Here is a 23,878-nt window from a genome sequence, read left to right as displayed (position 1 = left end):
TAGAATTTACAAGTCAAAAGGGGGTAGGGAGTTATTTTAAAAATATAAACTATTTCAATATATTTTGAAATATGCAGTTTTTACATGCACGATTTGAATATTGAAAGTTTCAGGGACTTCTTAAGATATTCTTTGTTTTGAAATATTTACATATTATCTATTACCATAAAATATGTTAATATGATTAAGCCACAAAGCCATACAATAATTATAGTATCAATTAACATATTTTTTAAAGTTTGCATGTAGAATTTATAGTTACTAAAGTGCTACTAGTATAAAGTAAAATATCGGTGGTTATTGGAGTGAGTGAATTGTTATTAACCTTTTAATTATTTTTTTAAATTGTAGTCATTTTATAAAAGGAAAATTCAATTAGTTGTTTAGATTATAAAACACTTCTTCAGTGTACAAAATCAAATTTTATATATGTGACATTTTGATTAAATCCTAATCCCTTTAATTTAGGTGGCATATTTAATCATTTCTTAATAAGGTTGGTGGTCTTTAAATTTTTCTCTTTTAGAAGTTTTCCATTTCTGTGTCTGAGATAGTTTACTAATTTTATTTCCCCTATTTATAGTAAAATACATACACGCACAGTACCCTTGCATAATCCTGGTGTTTTATTTTTCTTTTTCATTTTTCAGTAGGAACAGGTATTCTGTGGCGTATGCAGCTCAAAAGCCTTGGCTATTAAATGCTACAGTAGAAGAAAATATTACTTTTGGAAGTCCTTTTAACAAACAGAGGTAATTTTGAGCATATAAAATTTAGAACCAAAATGGCAACTCTTTCCGACTTGTGTGTTTGGGAATGAACAATGGTTTCTGGAACTTTTACATCTGGTACTTTCTTTCCTGCTGGCCTCGTTTTCATCCTCATCACCAAGGTCTTTTGAATCAATTATTTGAAGAGAAGCCTCTTGGAAGTTCCAGCCCATCTTGAACCCTTATTGAGAACAATTTGTACACCAAGACTAAACAGCAATTGAAGTGTGTATGTGTGTGGGGTGGGGAGGGTGAGAGTGAGGGGGTGTTGCTTAGGTTGTTGGTGAGAAGATAGAGAAGGAAAAATTCAAGTAAATTTCACAAAGGAAGTTTAGAAAGAAGAAGAAGAATGTAGGATGGAGAGGGGGTCTGACGACTTTAGGAAAGAAGAAGAATGTAGGATCTGAGGGGTCTGATGACTGGGAGCAGCCAGAATATGCCATCTTTCAAGCATCTTTTATATACCACTGTCACGTAAGAAGGCATGACCCTTTCCCTGAGCCACTCTTACAAGAGTGGGTCTTAGGACCATAAGATGGGTCTTGAAAATTAAGAAGAATAAGGTAAGTGGAGAGGCAAGAGGAAGAGGGAGGGAGGAGAAAAGTAGATCATATGAAAGACAAAACCTAAATTATTCGGGATTCTTTAGGACCCCAGAGCAAACCAGACAGAAAGATTAAGGAGGCTGAGATCAGATAGTCAGAGGACCTAAAAGCCAACTGGCTATAATGATGTGCATTCTATATATACAGATTCACAAATGTGCATATATACATATATATGGAGACATTCAGGAGTTAATTGGAGTAAGTATCCAGGCATGCGGTGTGTGGTGCCTGCACTTGGGAATGACAGTAGAAATGTAAAAGAAGGGATGGTTGAGAAAAAAAAAAATTGAAGAACATCAATGGACAGATACCAACAGAAAGAAGGAAGAATCAAGAATGACTCGACTATTTTAAGACTAATTAGGAAAATAAAGTCATGGTCATTTCCCCCAGCATCTTCAATCCCCACACTTCCTTGTACTTCCAGTTCATTTAATTTCCAGTCCCAGCCTTACATGAACTTGAAGACTGTCAGTCCTCATTATCTCCCTTACCTCTTCCCTTCCGCATGCATGACAGTGTGCAAAGGCACCCACTCACCACCTCTGCTTTAGCCATAATGAGCCTCCTACGGTCCCTTACATTCACCATGAACTTTTTTACTCTCAAGTTCCTTACGCTTCCTTACTCATTTTCTTCCTGAAAACTTACTACTCAATTTTCTGAACATAGCTTAAGCTTTGCCTCCTCTGAAACTTCTCAGAATGGTCAGTCATTTCTTCCTCTGTATTCTGGGAGTGCTTTGTACCCACTTCCACTGTAACACTCAACAAGGTGAATTTGCATCATATGTTTTTGTATCAGTCTTCTGCTGCATGAGCTAGCTTTTTAAGAGTGGGAACCTAGCCGGGCATGGTGATTCACACCTGTAATCCTAGCACTTTGGGAGGCTGAGGCAGGCTGATTGCCTGAGCTCAGATGTTTGAAACCACCCTGGGCAACATGGTGAAACCCTGTCTCTACTAAAATACAAAAAAATTAGCTGGGCATGGTGGCGCGTGCCTGTAATCCAAGCTACTCAGGAGGCTGAGGCAGGAGAATCACTTGAGCCTAGGTGGCGGAGGTTGCAGTGAGCCAAGATCATGCCACTGCACTCCAGCCTGGGCGACAGAGTAAGACTCTGTCTTAAAAAAAAAAAAAAAGAAAAAAGAAAAAGAGTGGGAAGTGGTATTTATTTATCTTTGTATCCAGAAATATAGAGCAGAGGCTGGCATATAATAAGTGATTCAGCAAATGTTTTGTTTCAGCTTCCAAGGTATTGAACTTGGCACTTAGTTTATGGGCAATGTATCCATAGAGATCTAAAAATTCAAAATCATTTCTCCTAAAGGTACAAAGCTGTCACGGATGCCTGTTCTCTTCAGCCAGATATTGACTTATTACCATTTGGAGATCAAACTGAAATTGGAGAGAGGGTGAGCTATAAATAATTTCATTAAGCAATAAACAAAAATCTAGAAAAGTCTTCTGGTTGTCTTTAATCATTAATAGAGAATCATGAAATTTGAGAGCTTAGGAGCTGTATGTTGTCCCGAGTGACAAGTTCCAGAAAACCAAGGACAGGAGTCCTTTGATGCCACTCTTTCTTACGTATTAACATTTATTGAGTAATCACTGTATACTTAACATGGTACTAGTCACTTAAGAGTTCTCAAGAAAAAGTGAAGCATAGTTCCTGGCTTTGACCAAATGCATTTTTGCTTACGTGGAGCTTGCTGTAATGGGTTTGAAAACTAAGATTACTTTCGATAACTTCTCCCAATCTTGCTAAGCATCTGTTTATTCGTATTAAAGTGCTCTTTTCTCTTTGTGTAACCATGTTTTGCATTGATGTCATATTATTCAGACAAGCTGAGAAATATACCTATAATCTTTAGAACAACAATGTCTACAATGTTTTAATCGTTGTCAGTCCTGGGCACAAACTTTATATGCATTATCTACTTTCACAACAAATCTGTGTTATGGGTGCTATCGTTATCTACATATGAAGCTGCAAAAATCAAGGCTGAGAGAGGTTAAGGAACTTACACAGTTGCCAAGGTAGTAGTGTAGCCAGGATTAGTCTGGCTCTGTGGCCTTTGTTCTTAATGACTGTTCTTTTTTACTACATACCGCAGTGTGTATTAGAATGAACTTAAGTTCTGGGAGCCTCAGTTTCCACATGTGTAAAATTAAAACAATACCTACATCTTGGAATTGCTATGAAGAATAAGAGAAATTTTAAAATGTAAAGCCATTTACACAAGTCTGGCGCATACTAAGAGGTCAATTAATACTAGTTTTTTTATTAAAAAATGTGTAAGTGGTACTTTATTATGAAAGCATACTCTTGGGGATAGTATTGTTTCACATAACTCATAATATCAAATTTGGGTTGTATGTTAAGTAAACTACAGACACAACTCAGGAAACAAGAAAAAATCTTGGAATTGCTTGTATTTCCTAGAAAGTGTTTTGGTTATTAATGCTTCTGTACAGCAGAGATCTCTATTAGAGTGAAAGGAGGATTAACCATATCAGCCTGAAGCCATCTTGATTAATTTGATAATTGTTGGCCAGTAGACAGTTTTCATGTTTTCTTACCAATTTAATTAACAAATTACTATCAATTTAAGATTTTTGAAAAGACATTTGTATTTTAAGGTCATATTGCCAAGAGATCATTTACTAATATAAAAAATGGGTATTTGGGGGTGTCTCTTCTCTAGGGCATCAACCTGAGTGGGGGACAGAGACAGAGAATCTGTGTGGCACGAGCGCTATATCAAAACACCAACATTGTCTTTTTGGTAAGCATATGGCCTTCCCTTTTATTTCTATTTCATTCTTCCATCTGGACAAACGAGTCTTTAAATAGATAAGACAAGGCTGGGCACGGTGGCTCACGCCTGTAATCCCAGCAGTTTGGGAGGCTGAGGCGGGCGGATCACGAGGTCAGGAAGTCGAGACCATCCTGGCTGACACGGTGAAACCCCGTCTCTACTAAAAATACAAACAATTAGCCGAGTGTGGTGGCGGGCGCCTGTAGTCCCAGCTACTTGGGAGGCTGAGGCAGGAGAATGGCGTGAACACAGGAAGCAGAGCTTGCAGTGAGCCGAGATCATGCCACTGCACTCCAGCCTGGGCGATAGAGTGAGACTCCCTCTCAAAATGGTTTAACTTGTGAAATCATAAAGTATATAGAGGAAATAAATCCTTGCAGTACAGATCAGTAGATCAGTAGAAGAGCAACATATCTTGAGAGTTGGGAGGATCCGGATTGGTGTCCATGAGACTGAGATGCCCTAGTGGTTGTTTATGTGAGTTTCTTAACCAGGTGAGGATTTGGATGGTATTGGATGAATGAGGCAGGATCATAAATCCTCTTATTTATATTTGATGGCAAAGAAAAAAAAGCCAGAAAATATACTCTTGGTAGGCATAGGGCTAAGTAAGCCTAGTATCCCATTCCAGTGCTGTGCAACTCAGGCTGTGGATAAGCTCTATCTGTGATGCTCCCTACCACTGTAGAAATCCTGGTTCTGCTCTAGACCTATGGCATAATCTGTAAAGGTAGAATCTAAAACTTATGTCTTTAAAAACTCCATGAATGATTTTCATGACATCCATCTTGGACTAATAATTTATTTCTACCTGTGGATCTAGAAATACAATTTGATGGTTACGTTGATTACAATTTTGCTCTATTTTGGTCTCTCCAGCAGGAGGGACCTAAAATAGCTTACAAGTAGACAGTGGGGAGATGCTGGCAGAGTATGTAAATGCATCCCTGCCTTCTCCTTCTGCACAATTATTAACCACTTACAAATCCGGTTCCCAGAACATGTTTAGAGCCTTCACTCCATCTAATCTCTAGAGCCTCTTCAAAAAGTAAGTTGGTTTTGGAGTTTTCCACTGAATTTGGATCTGTTATTGGGGATGGTAGAAGAATTTGGACATACTAAGTCATCTCCCTAAGAATACTTGTCTCCAAAGTTATTCCCCCAAAAAACCTCAAAACACCATGAAAGCCATTGCAGGATCTAACAGTAGCCTATGTAATTGTACATTTTTTTTTTTTTTTTTTGGAGATGGACTCTTCCTCTGTCGCCCAGGCTGGACTGCAGTGGCACCATCTCAGCTCACTGCAACCTCCACCTCACAAGTTCAAGTAATTCTCCCACCTTAGCCTCCTGAGTAGCTGGGATTACAGGTGCATGTCACCACACTTGGCTATGTTTTTAAAATTTTAGTAGAGACGGGGTTTCACCATGTTGGTCAGGCTGGTCTTGAACTCCTGACCCCAAGTGATCTACCCGCTTCGGCCTCCCAAAGTGCTGGGATTGCAGGTGTGAGCCACCGCGCCCAGCCGTAAATACTTTTTACAATAATGGATGGATCTACAACTAGAAATGACTTCTTGAACCTTGGGATCAATTACTGACTGAGCCTGAGGGACTGCCTTGGAAATCTGAAAGGGACTGAGGTCCCCTGGGTGTAGCTTTCTTCCTCAGTTCATTTTACTGCCTGCTGTGATTCAATGACTCCAACTTACTTCAATTCTAGAATCATGGAAATCAAAGAAGTTGTAGGGCTAAATTATTTTCAATTCCTACCCTTTCATTACAGGATGACTTTTAGCATCAACTCTAACAGCTTCTTGATGACTCTCCCTGAAGATACATTGCTTACCTTTAAGGTAGCTTTCCCTGGTTGGACAGTATATAAATTTTCTGTTACTGCTATAAAAAATTGCCATAATTGGTGACTTCATCAATGTAGATTTATTATATTATCTTATAGTTCTATAGATTAGAAGTCCATCAAAGTGTCAGCAGGGCTGTGCTCCCTTCTGGGGAAGGGAACAGTCAATATCCTTGCTTTTTCCAGCATTTACAAGCTGCCTACATTCTTTGTCTCGTGCCTGCCTTCCTCCACCTTTGAAGCCAGTAACATGATGTCTTTCTGACTATTTTTACATAGTCACGTCTTCCTCTCTTCACAGCGGGGAGAGTTTTCTGCTTTTAAGGATGCATATAGTTAGTTTAAGTCTGTCTGGATAATCTCCTCATCTCAAGGTCTTTGGTCTTAATTACATCTGCAAAATCCTGCTGGACATATAAGGTAATACAGCCACAGGTTCTGGGGATTAGGACCTGGGCATCTTTGGGGTCCATTATTCTTCCTACCACAGACAGCTCTCATTATTGGAAAGTTATTATGGTATTGAGATCTGCTTCTGAGTACTGTCTGTTCAGCCTGCACTCTACTTCTGCAGCAAAATATATATATATATATTTTTTAATATATATATCAAAATATATATATATTTTAACATTCTAATATTAGTGTCATAACTTTCTAAATTTACATTTCTCTAGGCCAAGAAAGCATAGTATTTTCAATTCTTCCACAAATAACATATTTTGTATAACTTTTCTTAATCCCTGATGTATAGTGTTTATAAGTGTCCCTTTGAAAAATCTGTGCTAGATGCACACTGATCAGCTCAGATAGCCTTAAAACCATTGGATCTTATGATCTCGGTCTTATTACTCCATTGCAACCTACTGAAAAACATTTTAGCGGCAATGGAATGCTGTTGATGTGTTTTAAAAATTCCTCAAAAATAATAACATCTCACACTTCCATTGTTTAAAAATTCACAAGGTGCAGTATTATCCCATTTGATTCTCATCACAGTGCTGAGAGAGGGTAGATGGTATCCTCAAGCTAAATGTGGAAACTTATCCAAGGACTGATGGCTAGTGAATTACAGAGTTTGGGTGAGAAATGCATGTCTTTTGAGTATTGGCTTTCTAATCAGCAAAGATTCTCTGGTATTTTCTGAAATTATTGCTGTATTTTCCTTTTCTCTCCTTTTTTTTAACCCTTTCTTCTTTACTCGCTCACTCCCTGTTATCCTTTCTTTATTCCTCCCTCCCTTTCTTCTTTCCTCCTTTCTATCTATTAATATTCAGTGAACATCCCCAATGCCATCTGTTGTGCTGGGTAAAGAAAATAGAATTGAGAAAAAGGCATTACTTATATCTTTAAGAATTTTACTTGTACATATCACTTGAATAGTTTCACATTTTGCTCTAAATAAACTTTTATCATGTTAGCCTTGACGCAGTATACAAGTTAGATGAAAATGTCTTAATTATGTATCAAAAATATTATTTTTGGAAACTTCATTGTGCAAGTGTGCTGTATCAATGAATATATTAAATTATTTCCAAAAATACATCCATACAAAGAATATACTATTTAAGCACATTTATTGAGTATACAAGAGAATGTATTAATGAAAACTGTACATATGTATATTAGAATAAATAATATAAGCTTGATACCAAAGAATTGACCATTCATCGAATTGACCATATTGCTTTGTTTAAAGGAAGTATGTCCCCATAATCTTATTTTATACATTGAATCTGGAGATGTGATTCTCAAGCCATTAAGCCTCAATTTTTATTAAGTTGTATAAAAGGTTGTATTTGACAGAAAACACTATGAATCCCCACTATGTGGGGCATGACATATAAATGATATGGCATATAAATGATAGTTCTGTGACCTAGGCATGATTCTAAGTACTTTATACACATTAGCTCACTTAATTCTCATAATAACTCTCTTAGGTTTGAGATTATTGTTGTTATTACTATTATTATTGTTACTACTGCTATTCACAGATGAACGTACTGAGGCTTTGGGGGATAACTTATCCAACATCACACAGATAGTAACAGTGAAGCAGGGATAGAAAGTCAGGTGGCCGGATTCCAGAGCTTGTGTTCTCAGTCACCACACTCTTCCTTATTAAGAGATGCTTGGAAGATGCTAAGCTCTCACTGTGACACATTGAAGGGGTAAGCACAATATTAATCCACCATGGCTTTGTTTATAAGAAAATAATAATAAAACAACACTTTTGAAATGATTTACAGACTTTTACTACATTATTTTGTTGCATCTTTGCAGCAATCCAAGGTGCTTTCTGTCAGGCCTCTTTATTATCCCCATTTTACAAAAGAAGTGACTGAGTTTGAAACACTGGCCAGCCTCCAAAAGTGGTCATAACTAGAATGTGGACCTTTTAATTTAGAGATAATATACTTTCAATTATGCCCTACTAACTTCTAACATGTAAAATCAGAATTTAGGCTGGTTGCGGTGGCTCATGCCTGTAATCCTAGCACTTTGGGAGGCTGAGGCAGGCAGATCAGTTGAGATCAGGAGTTCGAAACCAGCCTGGCCAACATGATGAAACCCCATCTCTACTAAAAATACAAAAAACTTAGCCAGGCATGGTGGCATGTTCCTGTCATCCCAGTAAGTTGGGAAACTGAGGCAGAAGAATTGCTTGAACCCAGGAGGCAGAGGTTGCAGTGAGCTGAGATCATGCCATTGCACTCCAACCTGGGTGACAGAGCGAGACTCCATCTCAAAATAAATAAATAAATAAATCAGAATTGTATGGACAGTCAAATTGAGTTATTACAAAAATTTATTTTTAATTCATGTCTTATTTTTACTGTGAAAAATTCCCAGGAAGAATCATTTTGGATAGTTTGGTCTACATCACAGATTATTCTTGGAGTTTTAATGGAATCAGAAGCAGAAAGTTATTTCAAAGGCAATCAGATTCCTCCTGTGAAAATCATCTGCTTTTCTAAAACCAATAATTTGCTGATATCAAGATTTCCTAAATCTTGATAATTATATCCTTGCTGCATTGTTGGTGATGGAAACGGAGACACTTTTTTCAGTGTAATCCTGATATTTTTCCATTGCTGTGGAGATATCACTTTATATTGGTACTTTGACTTTCATTTTTAAGTAATTGCAAAGTTACATTATAACACCTATGTTTAAAAATTTTTATGTATTAGTGGTAGAATTTTCTATCAGTTATCAAAATCTAATAATTTTAAAATTCAAGTAAGAATATTTTTTTCTTGTTATTAAAAGGAGCTAAATGACAAATAAGGAGCTAGTGTCTGTGATGATTTTGAAAAGCAACTCACTGGGCAGTTGAAAGCCAGTTCCTATACAAAGTACTTATTGTAACGTTTCAGAAATATTGATGTGCATTAAGATGATCCAGAGGGTCTGAAAGATTTGAAATATTTCCCATGTCATCCAAAGAAATTTCAGGACAATCAAGATAATTGTGTTTTTTCTGTAAAAGTCATTTGAGGACACTGATTATATCACCTATTTATTCACAATTACAATATCCAGCAGACTGATTTTTTAAAGGCTCTTATAATTCTTAATCACCCTTTAACTATCAAAATGCTTTGTTAATATTTCTTTTGTATAAGCCTTCTCCTAAATCCTTTAATAAGGTCACATTGCTTATAGTTTCCAGCTATACAGACAAATCAATGGAAAGTTGAAAAATTACTGAGCTAATCATATGACAACCTATCATGATTATACATAAATTTATTCTAACTTCCAAACTTCAGTTTCTATCTCAATAGAAATTACTTTGTTTTTCATTATTCAGATTATTAAGCAATGCGATCTATCTGTAGAGAGACTATGATTGTGCTCAATAGAAAATTTTGCAGAATTGTAATTTCTAAATATCTTAACATGTAGCCTGTGGGTAGTAGCATGAGAAACCAGCTACTTCTTTCTTGGGCCCATAAGACAAAGCAGAAGTTTGTTTGCATGTTACATATTGGAGAAGCAACAAAGAAAGAAGGGTAATGAAGAAGACATTTATGAACTTTTTTTTCCCACTGTTCTGATAACTTTTCCCAGTTCTTTACCTGAAACTTCCACCATTCTTTACTGCTTTGTCCCTTCAGTGCTCCCTCAGTTTCCTTCATTCCCTGCCATCCCTGGTCTTTCTAAGGGGTGATTATATTTCTGTTGCAGCCTCCTCCCTTCAGGTCACTTTGCTTTCTAATTCATAGTTTTGAGGATACATTCCAGTTTTCTTCAGTTGTTTCTAGCTGTCCTCTTTTAAAGATCCAAAAAGGAGAAACATGTAGTTTGATGCTCTATATAACATTTTAGGAATGAACTAGATATGAAAATAATTTATAGTGATATCATCAACAAAAAAAGAAAATTAATGTAATTTCTTAAATTATTTTCTAAATATCTTAATCACTTGGTGGATGAAAACATTCTCCCTAGAACAATTGTCATCAGGTAAGTGTTAGGCATGCTATTCTTATATATAATAATAATAATAGCTAACAATGTCAATTATATACCCAATACCATTCTAAGCATTTCGTGTATATTACCTCATTTAATTCTGAAAATATCCCCATTAAGTAAGTCCTGTTGTGATCCAGTGAACATTTTCTTTTTTCTTTCTTTTGAGACAGAGTCTCGTTCTGTCACCAGGCTGGAGTGCAGTGGCGCAATCTCGGCTCACTGCAACCTCTTCCTCCTGGGTTCAGTGGATTCTCCGGTCTCAACCTCCCAAGTAGCTGGGATTACAAGCCCACGCCACCATGCCCGGCTAATTTTTGTGTTTTTAGTAGAGACAGGGCTTCACCATGTTAGCCAGCCTGTTCTCAAACTCCGGACCTCAGGTGATCTGCCTGCCTTCGCCTCCCAAAGTGCTGGGATTAGAGGCGTGAGCTACTGTGCCTAGCCCAATCAACATTTTCTATACCTATTTTTATTATCTAGAATTCAAGTACAATTATCTTTTCATTCTTTGTTTTGCTCTATTATTATAGATGGCTGAGTAATACAGTTTTTAACTTGCAGATTCAATAAGAATTCAAAACATTTTGAATGGTGTTATTTACTTTTAAAATAATTATACAAAGTCTGTTTTTCTTTTCACCTGCAGGCACTTCTAACTGTATTTCATTGTTTGTTTGTTTTTCTCCTGCCTCTTTTTTATTTTATTTTAATTTTTATTTTAGGTTGAGCGGTACATGTGCAGGTTTGTTTTATAAATTGTGCGTCATGGGGGTTTGGTGTACAGATTATTTTGTCACCCAGGTAATAAGCATGGTACCTGACAGGTAGTTTTTTCTTTATCCTTTTTTTAAATAAATAAGATCTGGGGGATGATTTGCCCTTAGTTATTTGTATTATTACTTTCGAGAGGAATTGAGTTACGTAAAAAGTATAGAAAACGTCCATCTTTCCTTCATTTTACTGATTGCAGGATGATCCATTCTCAGCCCTGGACATTCACTTGAGTGATCACCTAATGCAGGAGGGGATTTTGAAATTCCTGCAAGATGACAAAAGGACACTCGTTCTTGTGACTCACAAATTACAGTATCTGACGCATGCTGACTGGGTAAGAGTTTAGAAGAGAATTTTGCTCATTTTTATATTATAGTCATATAAATAAAAAGAGAGTAAAAAATGCTTTCTGAAATAAAGGTAGTTCATTTTGCCAATCAAGGCTTTTTGTCACATTTCTGGGAATATCCGCTTTCTTTAGATCATAGCCATGAAAGATGGAAGTGTCCTAAGAGAAGGAACTTTGAAGGACATTCAAACCAAAGATGTTGAGCTTTATGAACACTGGAAAACACTTATGAATCGGCAAGATCAAGAATTAGAAAAGGTAAGTGCTCATAGTTCAGAAGAGTTCAGAGTCCAATTCAGAAGAGTTAGAAATTTACTAAGAATGACTAAGAATGCTGTTTTTAAAATTACCATTTAATGCTTGGTAATATAATGGTCTTTATCTGAAATCCAAAGCAATTGTATCTTTACGTATTATTAATGAACAGGCTACTTTGAACCTATGAAATTCTAATGCTATCTTTGGATGAGGCGCTGTCAGGTTTTGAGAGAGTGTTTGTTTGAATTTCAACCATCGTGCAATTATATGTGTGTTTAAAACTTAGACAAACTACTTACTGAAGCATGGCATTTCCTTATTTTTGCTTCTTTATATCTCATTTTACTCATCTGTAAAATTAGAATATTTTCACTAACCACTTACAAATAGAGGGTCATGGGAAAGTCAAAAGCCAAGGTGATCTGGAAGGAAGAGCTCTGAGTAGTGGGCAAAGTTGTAAGGCATGTCTGGGATAAGGCTTCTGGGGTGAAAGAAGATAATCAGAAGGAAATAAAAATAAAATTTTACATTTGTACGTTTTTTTTTTTTTTTTTTTTTTTTGAGAGGGAGTCTGGCTCTGTCGCCCAGGCTGGAGTGCAGTGGCCGGATCTCAGCTCACTGCAAGCTCCGCCTCCCGGGTTTACGCCATTCTCCTGCCTCAGGCTCCCGAGTAGCTAGACTACAGGGCCCGCCACCTCGCCCGGCTAGTTTTTTGTATTTTTTAGTAGAGACGGAGTTTCACCGTGTTAGCCAGGCTGGTCTCGATCTCCTGACCTCGTGATCCGCCCGTCTTGGCCTCCCAAAGTGCTGGGGTTACAGGCTTGAGCCATGTACGTTTTTTTTAAAGTTCACAAAGCCCTTTTTACATGATCTGTTTTAATTCTCACAAACTCCTGACAAACAAGCAAAGAAAAGATTATCTTACTTAGACAGATGAGAAAGCTGAGGCTCAAAGAAGTTAAGTAACTTGCCTAAAGTTGTACAGCGTACATAGTAAGTGGTAACAATGGGATTTAAACATAAGTGTGTATCCGGTGTAATTGCACCATAATGTTATGGATGATGTAAGTATAACATGGAATGAGGTGATCACAGAGATGGATACCAGATTGAATACAACAAAAGAGGAAACACTTTTGATCGACAAGTGAAATTGTAAATTAAATTTGCAAATTTTTGAAATGTTTCACTCTTGAGTTGGGAGTACAAAGTGTCCAGCACTTGGTATTCTTAGCCAGGAATGAGCATTTACGAAATGAAATATTTGTACCAGTGAATTTCTTTAAAATATTAGGAAATATAAATATACTATTTTAGAAAAGAAAATAAAGGATCTGTCTCCATAGAGTGAGGAAGATATAAAGTCAGATAAATCCTAGGATTTCTCTACCTTCTTTGGATTTGCTAAAGCTCTCAAAAGCAAACCACACAAAGAAGAAAAGATATATGCAAAAATATACAGGCAGAACAGGACAAATCACAGAACCATTGAAATGAGGATGTTTGGGGGGGAAAAAAAAGCAATAAACCAACAAAAATCTCCCAAACATTATGAGGTACAGTCGACAAGTGCCCGCTTAGGAATTGTGCTGTGGGAAGCTTAATTCTAAACGTACCGGGGATAACTCCAAATGACATTTTTTTCAGCAATCTAAATGCCAGGGACAAAAGAAGATGACGTAAACTTAAGGAGTGGGACAATTTATGGTTTACTTTGGAAAGAAGAGCTGGAAAATAAAGAGAGCTGTTGGCTCAATATTATAGTAATACTGTTAAGCAAGCCAGGAAGAAAGTCCATTAAGTTGTATTTAGAAATGAAGTGATCACTTGAGATAGCATAGCTGTATAATTAAAGACACATTACAGGGTTATGTATGAACTGAAGGAGGTATGGAGCAAGTTAGGGTATGGACAGGGTAAATCCAGTTACGAGGTAGAATGGCAGCCCGCAGAAGCCAGAATGAATCATGCACCTGCCCAGAATCCTTATCTCAGGATGGAGGGAGATTACTGCCACGTAGCAAAGGGCAGGCACCTGAATTCATCTGCAGCCAGAGAGAATCACATTGTGAACAAGACTACTACAATACCTTGGGGAAGTTTTTGTACAAACAGCTTTCTGTTTAGTTTGTTATAGGACAGGACAGGGTGTTTTCTATCAACCTGGGTCAATTTTGCCTCCTAGAGGACATTGGGCAATATTTGGAGACATTTTTGGTTGTCACAACTTGGGGAAGTGGGGGGAAGGGGGCGGGGAGGCTATTAGCATCTAGTGTGCTCAACATTCTGCAATGCTCAGGGCAGACCCCTCAACAATGAGTTGTCCAGCTCAAGCAAGTGGAGAAGGGAGGTGAAACCGAAGGATGCACAAAATTTCCTAGTGCAGTGCTTGAAAAAGAGCTGTCAGTTTAAGGATTAAGGGGTAAACGGGAAAGAATATGACTAAAAGATAATAATGAAAACTACAAAGGAGAGGAAGTTAACACTTTTAGCTGTTTTAAATATTAGCTTAAATGACATGAACCATTATCTTCTTAATGCTATTAAGCAGAATAAACTGGTATTATTTAACACTCCTTTCACACTCCTCACTTTCCTCTCTACTGTCCTCACCTGGCCTGGCCCAGTGAATATTTACTTGATAGATGAAACTAAATTTTTATTTACTTAGTCCAAGTATCAACACTATTTAAAACATTTAACCTGGCCGGGCGCGGTGGCTCACACCTGTAATCCCAGCACTTTGGGAAGCCGAGGCGGGCGGATCAGGAGGTCAGGAGATCAAGACCATCCTGGCTAACATGGTGAAACCCCGTCTCTACTAAAAATACAAAAAATTAGACGGGCATGGTGGCGGATGCCTGTAGTCCCAGCTACTTGGGATGGCGGGTGCCTGTAGTCCCAGCTACTCGGGAGGCTGAGGCAGGAGAATGGCGTTAAGTAAACCCGGGAGGCAGAGCTTGCAGTGAGCCTAGATTGCGCCACTGCACTCTAGCCTGGGCGACAGAGCGCGACTCTGTTTCAAAAAAGAAAACAAAAACAAAAACAAACAAACAAAACAAAAAACAAACCAAAACCAAAAAAAAAAAAAAAAAAAATTTAACCTATAGTGAGCTTAATATGAACATTTACTCTTAGGAAAAAATGCTTTAAAATTTGTTTGGGCTTCTCATTTGTTTGTTTATTTGTTTTTTTAATGTCTCCAAGATCTTAAATCTTTTGGTCACAGCATGGGGAATCGAACTGGAATCAAATCTACTTTTCAATATGAAGGTTTATTTTGTTTCATTATATGATATGCACAAGTCAGGGATCCTCTTTAATTTTGTGTTTAATTTAGCTTCATTTATAAATGTTGGTCTTCGTATCATTATGCAAAATTTAAAACTGGGGTCAAACTGTCTCTTTAAAAATGGGATTCTGGAGACATTTTTGTTTTCACTCTTTTAACCAAGAATCTGAAGTAGTAGAACCCTCTAGAATAGCAAGTTTCCTAAATCAGACATGTTGTATGAGGCCAAAAAAAAATCAACCAAGGTCATTACCTAGCAACTGATCACAAAAGATTTGTTGGTTTATTGATGTAACAGCAAAACTGCATAGATTTTTTTTCTTTGTGTTGGCATATACAGGAAGCTCCCAATTTACCATAGATTCCAGAAGTTTATGGGTTAGTTGTTTGGAATTCAGAATGCATTTCCCCCACAGAAAAGGGGAAATGGTTGGTTTTCCAGAATAGCCGGTAGAACCTGATTTAACCCACAATGTAACTGAACTGGTACTACTACCGCAGTCCTGAGGTCGGGGGAGCTGGTGTGTTGGAAGCCAGGGCATGGAGAAAATGAAACGATTCTCCCCTTCTTAACTACAGGATAAAGTTCACAGCAATTCTTAAAAATCTGCAAAGTTTGTTCTTGGCACATTTCTCTTCTCTTTCTGCATATTTTCTCCTCCTAGGCCTTTCTCTTACACTGCTAGGCACCTAGAATCCTCATTGCCTATTTTCTTCAAAGTTCTCTACCTTCTTTCAGATCCTATTGAATTCCTTTTATTTTGTGCAGCTCCCTTAGTAAGATGCTAAAGAAACTCGTTCTGATTTAATAATTCACAATAGTGGATGGCTGACAGCAGTTTAACCAACTTGGAACCATGTACTCTTTTGAAGGAAGATATGTATTAACATGAATGAATCCTTAGTTAGAAAAATTACAAGGATAGTCCGAAGGTGATGTAAAAATAAGTAGCAGTGGTAGAACTATGCTTTAGGGCTCAGGGAGATACCACCCTGTTTCTGGAGTCAGTTGCATCTCATTCTTGCTTTTCCTGGCCTCGTGTGCTGCCCCACAGCCTTGGGCACTGCAGCACTTCCTGCAAGTCTAAGGCTCTGCCCCCACAGCTGCTTCTGTGACAGGAGTTGTGGATCTCCAGAGTGAGCACAGAACCCCTGAGACTGGTAAAGGTAACTAACCATTTACACATGTGAGTCATTCATTGATGAGTCACAACCTACTGGTGTTAGCTCCTTGCATGATAGTATAATGTTTACTGTAGGATATGGAAGCTGACCAAACTACTTTAGAGAGGAAAACTCTTCGAAGGGCCATGTATTCAAGAGAAGCCAAAGCCCAAATGGAGGACGAAGATGAAGGTAGATCTTTTTACTTTTATCTGGACCATTCTAACAGGGTAACAGTATGTGAGCATTTTTTAATGTGTGAGTGTCTCCATGAGGAATAATAAGCCCGTTTGCAAGGGAAAAAGTTAAATCAAATAATACCAAAAATGGAAACAATAGGAGTCAAGGAAAGGTGGATGTAATCCATCAACAGTCATCTTGAGGGGCTCCACAGAATGTGTCTTACTACAGTTGTTATGTGTGAGAAAGACTTGAAAGGAAATGGCAGTGGATTGTAAATAGATCTAGACGTTTGTTCAGAAAAATTGAAATTGTCTAGTATGATGACCAAATCTACTTAAGAAAATTTCAATCCTTCAGAAATAAGTAATAAAGGGGAAATATGGCATTTTGAAGTAGCTATATTTGATTCATTCAGTTCATCTTCATGAGGTTTTCATGACAATATAGCCATGAAGGATAACAAAATTAGAACGCCATTTGTTAATGTTTCAGTTTTCTGGATCTGATAAGGTACACTGGGGAAAAAAGATTGACTGGAAATGTGAGGAATGAGATGAAATAATTACACTGCTTTGACATTCATTGCCAAGAACGTTGTGAGATAAACCACCTTTTAGGTCAATAGAGTAAATGCATTATGCCTCATTTCCCTTTGTAATTTTTGCTATGCCTGCATTTCTACCAACCAATTAAAAACATGGAGAAAATGTTCATTTCAAGCCAAATAGCACCAAAATGTGCTACTTTTGTATTTCTGTGTTTCAACAAATATTCATTGAGTGAATGAATTAATGAATGAAGGCTAAATTTTACTTTCAATTTCTATGATTAAAAATGTTCTTAAAGAATTTTTGGTGCTGTAAACAGACATCAGCTTCTAGAATTCTAAACAAATTATTTCTAATGTGCTACAAGAGTGGAGTTGTACCCAATTACTCTGTTCAGTGTTTCAGTGGGGATGCTGACTGTGCCCTTGGCTTGCTGTGTTAATACACACCCTCAGGTATAAAATAAGGTAATAGCGCTTTGCTTATAGGGTAAAGGAAGTAATGTATGTGGAAGAGCTAATTACGGTACATCTTACTTATTAGTTTGTTGCTCTAGGTCCTATCAGAATGCTCAAGCCAACAGTAGGGGAAGAAAAGAAGTAGAGGGTACTTTCTTTCTCTTAAGAGACTTGGAGTTGCACATATTGTTTCTGCTGGATTACTATTGACTCGGTCATTGCTTGGAAAGATTAAATACTAGGAATGTGAGGAAATGCTGTCTTTAGCTGGGCAGCCATGGGTAACTTTAAATTTCAATCAATATAGAAGCAAAGAATGGGTATTGGGGAGACAGGAAGCAAAGTGTAAGTGTCCACCTCTTTGATCACGCAAATTTCTAGTCTGTTCTTCTCACACAAAGGACACACCCTGCCAAAGGGGAGACCACCTGAGACATAGTCATTTATTGCATCCAGCTCAAATATCAGGATCTTTGGTGATGCTCAGTCTCCTAATCATAAACATATTTGGATCACTGTGGTCTAATAACCTAAAAAGTAAAGAGAAGTCCTTCCTCCCCACAACGTGACATGTATATGGTATAGCAGTGAAGTACATACAGGATAACTTTAATGAATAAAGTTCCTTTGGAAAAGCAAAGGATGGGAAGCACAGTCACTGGACCATAAAAATCATTAAATTTTGATTATCAGGAAATGCAAAACCTGCTTTAGCAGTGGAGTCATCCTTAAGGAAACCCATCTTGGAGTTTCTAGATGGTTTAAACATCTGAGAGGAATTCCCAGCCCATTATCCTTTGTGTTCCCTGGCTTTGCCCACTGGAAGGTTCCTCCTTGGGGCCATAGAGAGCATGGAGTGTGCCCTCTTGTGCTATGCACAGATTTCAGAGCCTATTCCCTCCTGGTGCAGCTTTATAAATTCAGAAATTTGCAGGTCAAACTACTGTAGATGTTTGTAAGCCAGGTACGTGGGTTTTGTTGGCAACGCAATTCCTTCAATAACTTAGTGAGTTTCTTCCAATTTGATGTGCAGTGTATCAGCAAATAGTCTCATCCAGACATAGATTTTATGTTTATTACTCATTCATTCATTCATTTTTCACCTATTTTCAGAAAGGAATGAGGTTTGCCCTGCTAAAAGCACTTAAAACTTCAATACTAATGCTTACATTTTTATAAATGTGTAATGCCTACATTTTTATAAATGTATGGAAAAGCTCCTTTTCCAGAGGAACTTTATTCATTAAAGTTATCCTGTATGTACTTCACTACTATACTATATACATATCAGGTTGTGGGGAGGAAGGACTTGTCTTTACTTTTTAGGTTATTAGACCACAGGAATCCAAATATGTTTCTGCATGAATGTTTATATACTATTTGTGGAGCAATAAAAATTATATCCATCTGGTGCCCATCTGAAGCTTAAACAAACGTTTTTGTATGTAGAGGAAGAAGAGGAGGAAGATGAGGATGATAACATGTCCACCGTAATGAGGCTCAGGACTAAAATGCCATGGAAAACCTGCTGGCGCTACCTGACATCTGGAGGATTCTTCCTGCTCATCCTGATGATTTTCTCTAAGCTTTTGAAGCATTCCGTCATTGTAGCTATAGACTATTGGCTGGCCACATGGACATCGGAGTACAGTATAAACAATACCGGAAAAGCTGATCAGGTACAATTGATTTGGTTTTGTTTTTAAATCATCAAGGAAATATTGAGATTAGCAGTGATATCTTCTTATCTAGTTAGATGCTTATATCCCAAATGCCACAGGACTTCTGTGATAATTTAATAAGTTAATACTTACAACAGGACCTGAAATAGAATAAACTATCAAACATGTTAAAATAGAAGGTATTATTAATACTTTTAAAGTTTATTGTACGAAATATTTAAATATAACGCTTAAACTTATATTCAAGGGATTTATATGCCTATATTTTTATGTATTTTATACATATATACACACATATATAGTACCTTTTTGTATTTGTTCTTATGGTATTTGATGTTAACTACCTACATCAGTGCATTAGCTGGTCATTTTGAGACTAGGAATGAGAAAAGTGAGCTCTACAACATAGAAAGCCAAGAATATGCCCCAAACCTGAAAACAAACTCTTTCTCTTCATCTGCTTTTAAGCAAGCCCTGAAAGAGAGTGAAAGGAGCAGGTGGAGGGACACTACCCTGGGCCTCAAAAAATTGCGTTCCTTCAACGTCTAAATGCATGCAAAATAACGAAGTCAACAATCTTGTCTGACATTGACATTTGGTTTTCTAGTAAGAAAGAACTCCAGGCCGGGCACAGTGGCTCATGCCTGTAATCCCAGCACTTTGGGAGGCCAAGGTAGGCAGATCACCCGAGGCTGGGAATTCGAGACCAGCCTGACCAACATGGAGAAACCCCGTCTCTACTGAAAATACAAAATTAGCCGGGTATAGTGGCGCATGCCTGTAATCCCAGCTACCAGGGAGGCTGTGGCAGGAGAATTGCTTGAACCCGGGAGGCGGAGGTTGCGGTGAGCCGAGATCATGCCATTGCACTCTAGCCTGGGCAACAAGAGCGAAACTCCATAAAAAAAAGAAAAAGGAAGAAAGGAAGGAAGGAAGGAAGGAAGGAAGGAAGGAAGGAAGGAAGGAAGGAAGGAAGGAAGGAAGGAAGGAAGGAAGGAAGGAGGGAGGGAAGGAGGGAGGGAGGGAGGGAGGGAGGGAGGGAGGAAGGAAGGAAGGAAGGAAGGAAGGAAGGAGAGAGAGAGAGAAAGAAAGGAAAGAGAGAAAGAGAGAAAGAGAGAAGGAAGGAAGGGAAGGAAGGGAAGGAACAGAAGGAAGGGAAAGAAAAGAAAGAACTCCATTGATAATTTCCTATGTGCTTTTTGTGTTGGTTGCTTTTTAGACCTACTATGTGGCTGGCTTTAGCATACTTTGTGGAGCAGGCATTTTCCTTTGCCTTGTTACATCCCTCACTGTAGAATGGATGGGTCTCACAGCTGCCAAAAATCTTCACCACAACCTTCTCAATAAGATAATCCTTGGACCAATAAGGTAAAACAGTGGTTATTTCTCACTCCCACACTTTAAATAATAAAAACATGCAATTTTCAATTTAAGTGAAATGTGAAAGTTTGAAGAATTTCTTTAGTCCTTGAGCAAATGAATAGGGAGTTTCTCATTTTCATGACCCTAAGATGCTCATTAGCAATGCCCAGTTTCCAAATAGTTTAGTATTATCATATACTTCCATCTGTTTATTGCCTAGGTTTTTTGATACCACACCCCTGGGACTGATTCTCAATCGCTTTTCAGCTGATACTAATATCATTGATCAGGTGAGTAACTGGGTTACTTGCAAGTTCAAGAATTAGTTTCGCAATGTAAACTAAATAGCATTTTAAGATAAAACATAATTCCTATTAACAATAGAGGATTGCCAAAATTTAAATAAAGGCCTACTTGTATTTATATCAATATTGTACATGCAAGTGATATCTAGAATGAAGTATTAAAGGAAAATCTTAACTCAGACTAATTTGTACATGTAGAAGAAGATACTTGGAGAACCATCATGAAGTAAAGAGAAATAGTAAAGAATGATTGAACGTTTAAAATTTTGATTATAAAAAACTTGTTTTGGTTAGTATCGTATCAGCATTCACAGTATAAAGTTCTTAAAAGTTTAGTATCCATGGAGAATTTCTCTCAGAAGTGAAGGATGGGATGCCAAACTGTCTTAAAGTCCTTTTCTTTTATTAGATTGGTTCTTGAAGCTTCACATGATGTGATACTTTAGGAAAAATTCCAAGAATGCCCAGTTTAGCCTAAGATCCTTAGGAATCTAAAAGTTTGTTTGAAATAAAAGACATCAAACTCTGAAATTATATCACTCTAAAAGTGGAACCCTTTGGATGACTGAGAAAGGAATTCATCAAATCCGGCCCTTGCCTTTTCTGACTTTCCAGAGTAGCATTAGGAACACTGAAATGGCCCTCAACTTAGAAAGAGGGTTGATGCATGCAGCTGACTGCAGAGTATGTTGAGAAGTTTTGATGTTTTCATGGCATTGGTATTAGGTCAGACTGCACCTAAAACCTTTCTAAGGAATACATGTTGGAAAAGAAGAAATGAAACACTCATTATTTAGAAGATGACATGATTGTTACTTAGAGAATTCAGATTAGTAAAATAAGTCGCCAATTAGAAAAGTCAGCAGAGTATCTACATAAGATATATCATATGAAAAGCAGCAACTTCCTCTACACCAATTTAAGAAAATAGTGAAAAACAAACAGAACAGAGTCCTCAGAAATAATACCACATGTCTACAGCCATCTGATCTTTGACAAACCTCAGAAAAACAAGAAATGGGGAAAGGATTCCCTATTTAATAAATGGTGCTGGGAATATTGGCTAGCCATAAGTAGAAAGCTGAAACTGGATCCTTTCCTTACTCCTTATACGAAAATTAATTCAAGATGGATTAGAGACTTAAATGTTAGACCTAATACCATAAAAACCCTAGAAGAAAACCTAGGTGATACCATTCAGGACATAGGCATGGGCAAGGACTTCATGTCTAAAACACCAAAAGCAACGGCAACAAAAGCCAAAATTGACAAATGGGGTCTAATTAAACTAAAGAGCTTCTGCACAGCAAAAGAAACTACCATCAGAGTGAACAGGCAACCTACAGAATGGGAGAAAATTTTTGCAATCTACTCATCTGACAAAGGGCTAATATCCAGAACCTACAAAGAACTCAAACAAATTTACAAGAAAAAAACAAACAACCCCATCAAAAAGTGGGCAAAGGATATGAACAGACATTTCTCAAAAGAAGACATTCATACAGCCAACAGACACATGAAAAAACGCTCATCATCACTGGCCATCAGAGAAATGCAAATCAAAACCACAATGAGATACCATCTCACACCAGTTAGAATGGCGATCATTCAAAAGTCAGGAAACAACAGGTGCTGGAGAGGATGTGGAGAAATAGGAACACTTTTACACTGTTGGTGGGATTGTAAACTATTTCAACCATTATGGAAAACAGTATGGCGATTCCTCAAGGATCTAGAACTGGAAGTACCATATAAGCCAGCCATCCCATTACTGGGTATATACCCAAAGGATTATAAATCATGCTGCTATAAAGACACATGCACACGTATGTTTATTGCGGCACTATTCACAATAGCAAAGACTTGGAATCAACCCAAATGTCCATCAGTGACAGACTGGATTAAGAAAATGTGGCACATATACACCATGGAATACTATGCAGCCATAAAAAAGGATGAGTTTGTGTCCTTTGTAGGGACATGGATGCAGCTGGAAACCATCATTCTCAGCAAACTATTGCAAGAACAGAAAACCAAACACCGCATGTTCTCACTCATAGGTGGGAACTGAACAATGAGATCACTTGGACTCAGGAAGGGGAACATCACACACCGGGGCCTATCAAGGTCGGGGGGGGGAGGAATTGCATTGGGAGTTATACCTGATGTAAATGACGAGTTGATGGGTGCTGATGAGTTGATGGGTGCAGCACACCAATAGGGCACAAGTATACATATGTAACAAACCTGCATGTTATGCACATGTACCCTAGAACTTAAAAGTATAATAATAGTAATAATAATAAAGAAAAGAGTGAAAAACAAACTCCATTCACAACAACAAAACCTATAAAAACAGAAATAAACTTAATGTGAAGAAAATGTGTTCGACAATCCCAGAAGTCATAACAATCCTGTATAGAAAAAGAATTTCCCTATTAGATATTTTTAAAATACTATAAAATTCAAGCACTCTGTTAATTGCAGAAGACGAGTAGGTCAAAAGAACAGCATGGAGAATTCAAAAACTCCATCATATGTAGAAATTTAACAGTATAAATGTGGCATCTTAATAAGGAAAGGATTAATTTTTCAACAAAGGATATTTAGATAGTTAGCTATCCAAAAAATACAAAACAAATGCATATAGCATAGAGGTGGCCATATTAAAACATAAAGCTATAAAGTAATGTAGGAGAATAGTTTTAGAATCTCGGGGTGGGAAAGGTCTTTCTGAGTAAGACAAAGAACTCAGAAACAATAAGGAAAATAGGTTACTTTTGAGCCCACAAGTCAACAGAAATAACTATAAAAAAACTTTAAATTGTGATTGAGCTAAAAGCACCAAAGAGAAACTTAAATGCAATAGATAACTGGGAAGAAAAATTTGTAAATATTTTTAAATAAACATAATATATACAGAGCCTCTAAAAATCAATAAGGAAAAATTA

General features: G+C 37.4%; 1 protein-coding gene across 1 annotated transcript in view; it reads left to right on the top strand.

Moving 5' to 3' along the window:
- ABCC9 (ATP binding cassette subfamily C member 9) overlaps window positions 1-23,878 on the top strand; it is a 139,546-nt gene that overhangs the window by 70,213 nt on the left and 45,455 nt on the right. Inside the window, exons 20-28 of the mRNA XM_007967878.3 lie at window positions 651-752; window positions 2,709-2,793; window positions 4,090-4,170; window positions 11,523-11,660; window positions 11,808-11,933; window positions 16,485-16,581; window positions 19,028-19,257; window positions 20,480-20,628; window positions 20,843-20,912. Coding sequence (XP_007966069.2) covers window positions 651-752; window positions 2,709-2,793; window positions 4,090-4,170; window positions 11,523-11,660; window positions 11,808-11,933; window positions 16,485-16,581; window positions 19,028-19,257; window positions 20,480-20,628; window positions 20,843-20,912 — 1,078 coding nt within the window. The remainder of the gene's footprint in view (window positions 1-650; window positions 753-2,708; window positions 2,794-4,089; window positions 4,171-11,522; window positions 11,661-11,807; window positions 11,934-16,484; window positions 16,582-19,027; window positions 19,258-20,479; window positions 20,629-20,842; window positions 20,913-23,878) is intronic.

Source organism: Chlorocebus sabaeus, chromosome 11, assembly GCF_047675955.1.
Source record: "Chlorocebus sabaeus isolate Y175 chromosome 11, mChlSab1.0.hap1, whole genome shotgun sequence".
Classification (NCBI taxonomy): Eukaryota; Metazoa; Chordata; class Mammalia; order Primates; family Cercopithecidae; genus Chlorocebus; species Chlorocebus sabaeus.
Note: the sequence above shows the minus strand (reverse complement) of the source record. Positions and strands in the feature narration are given on the sequence as shown.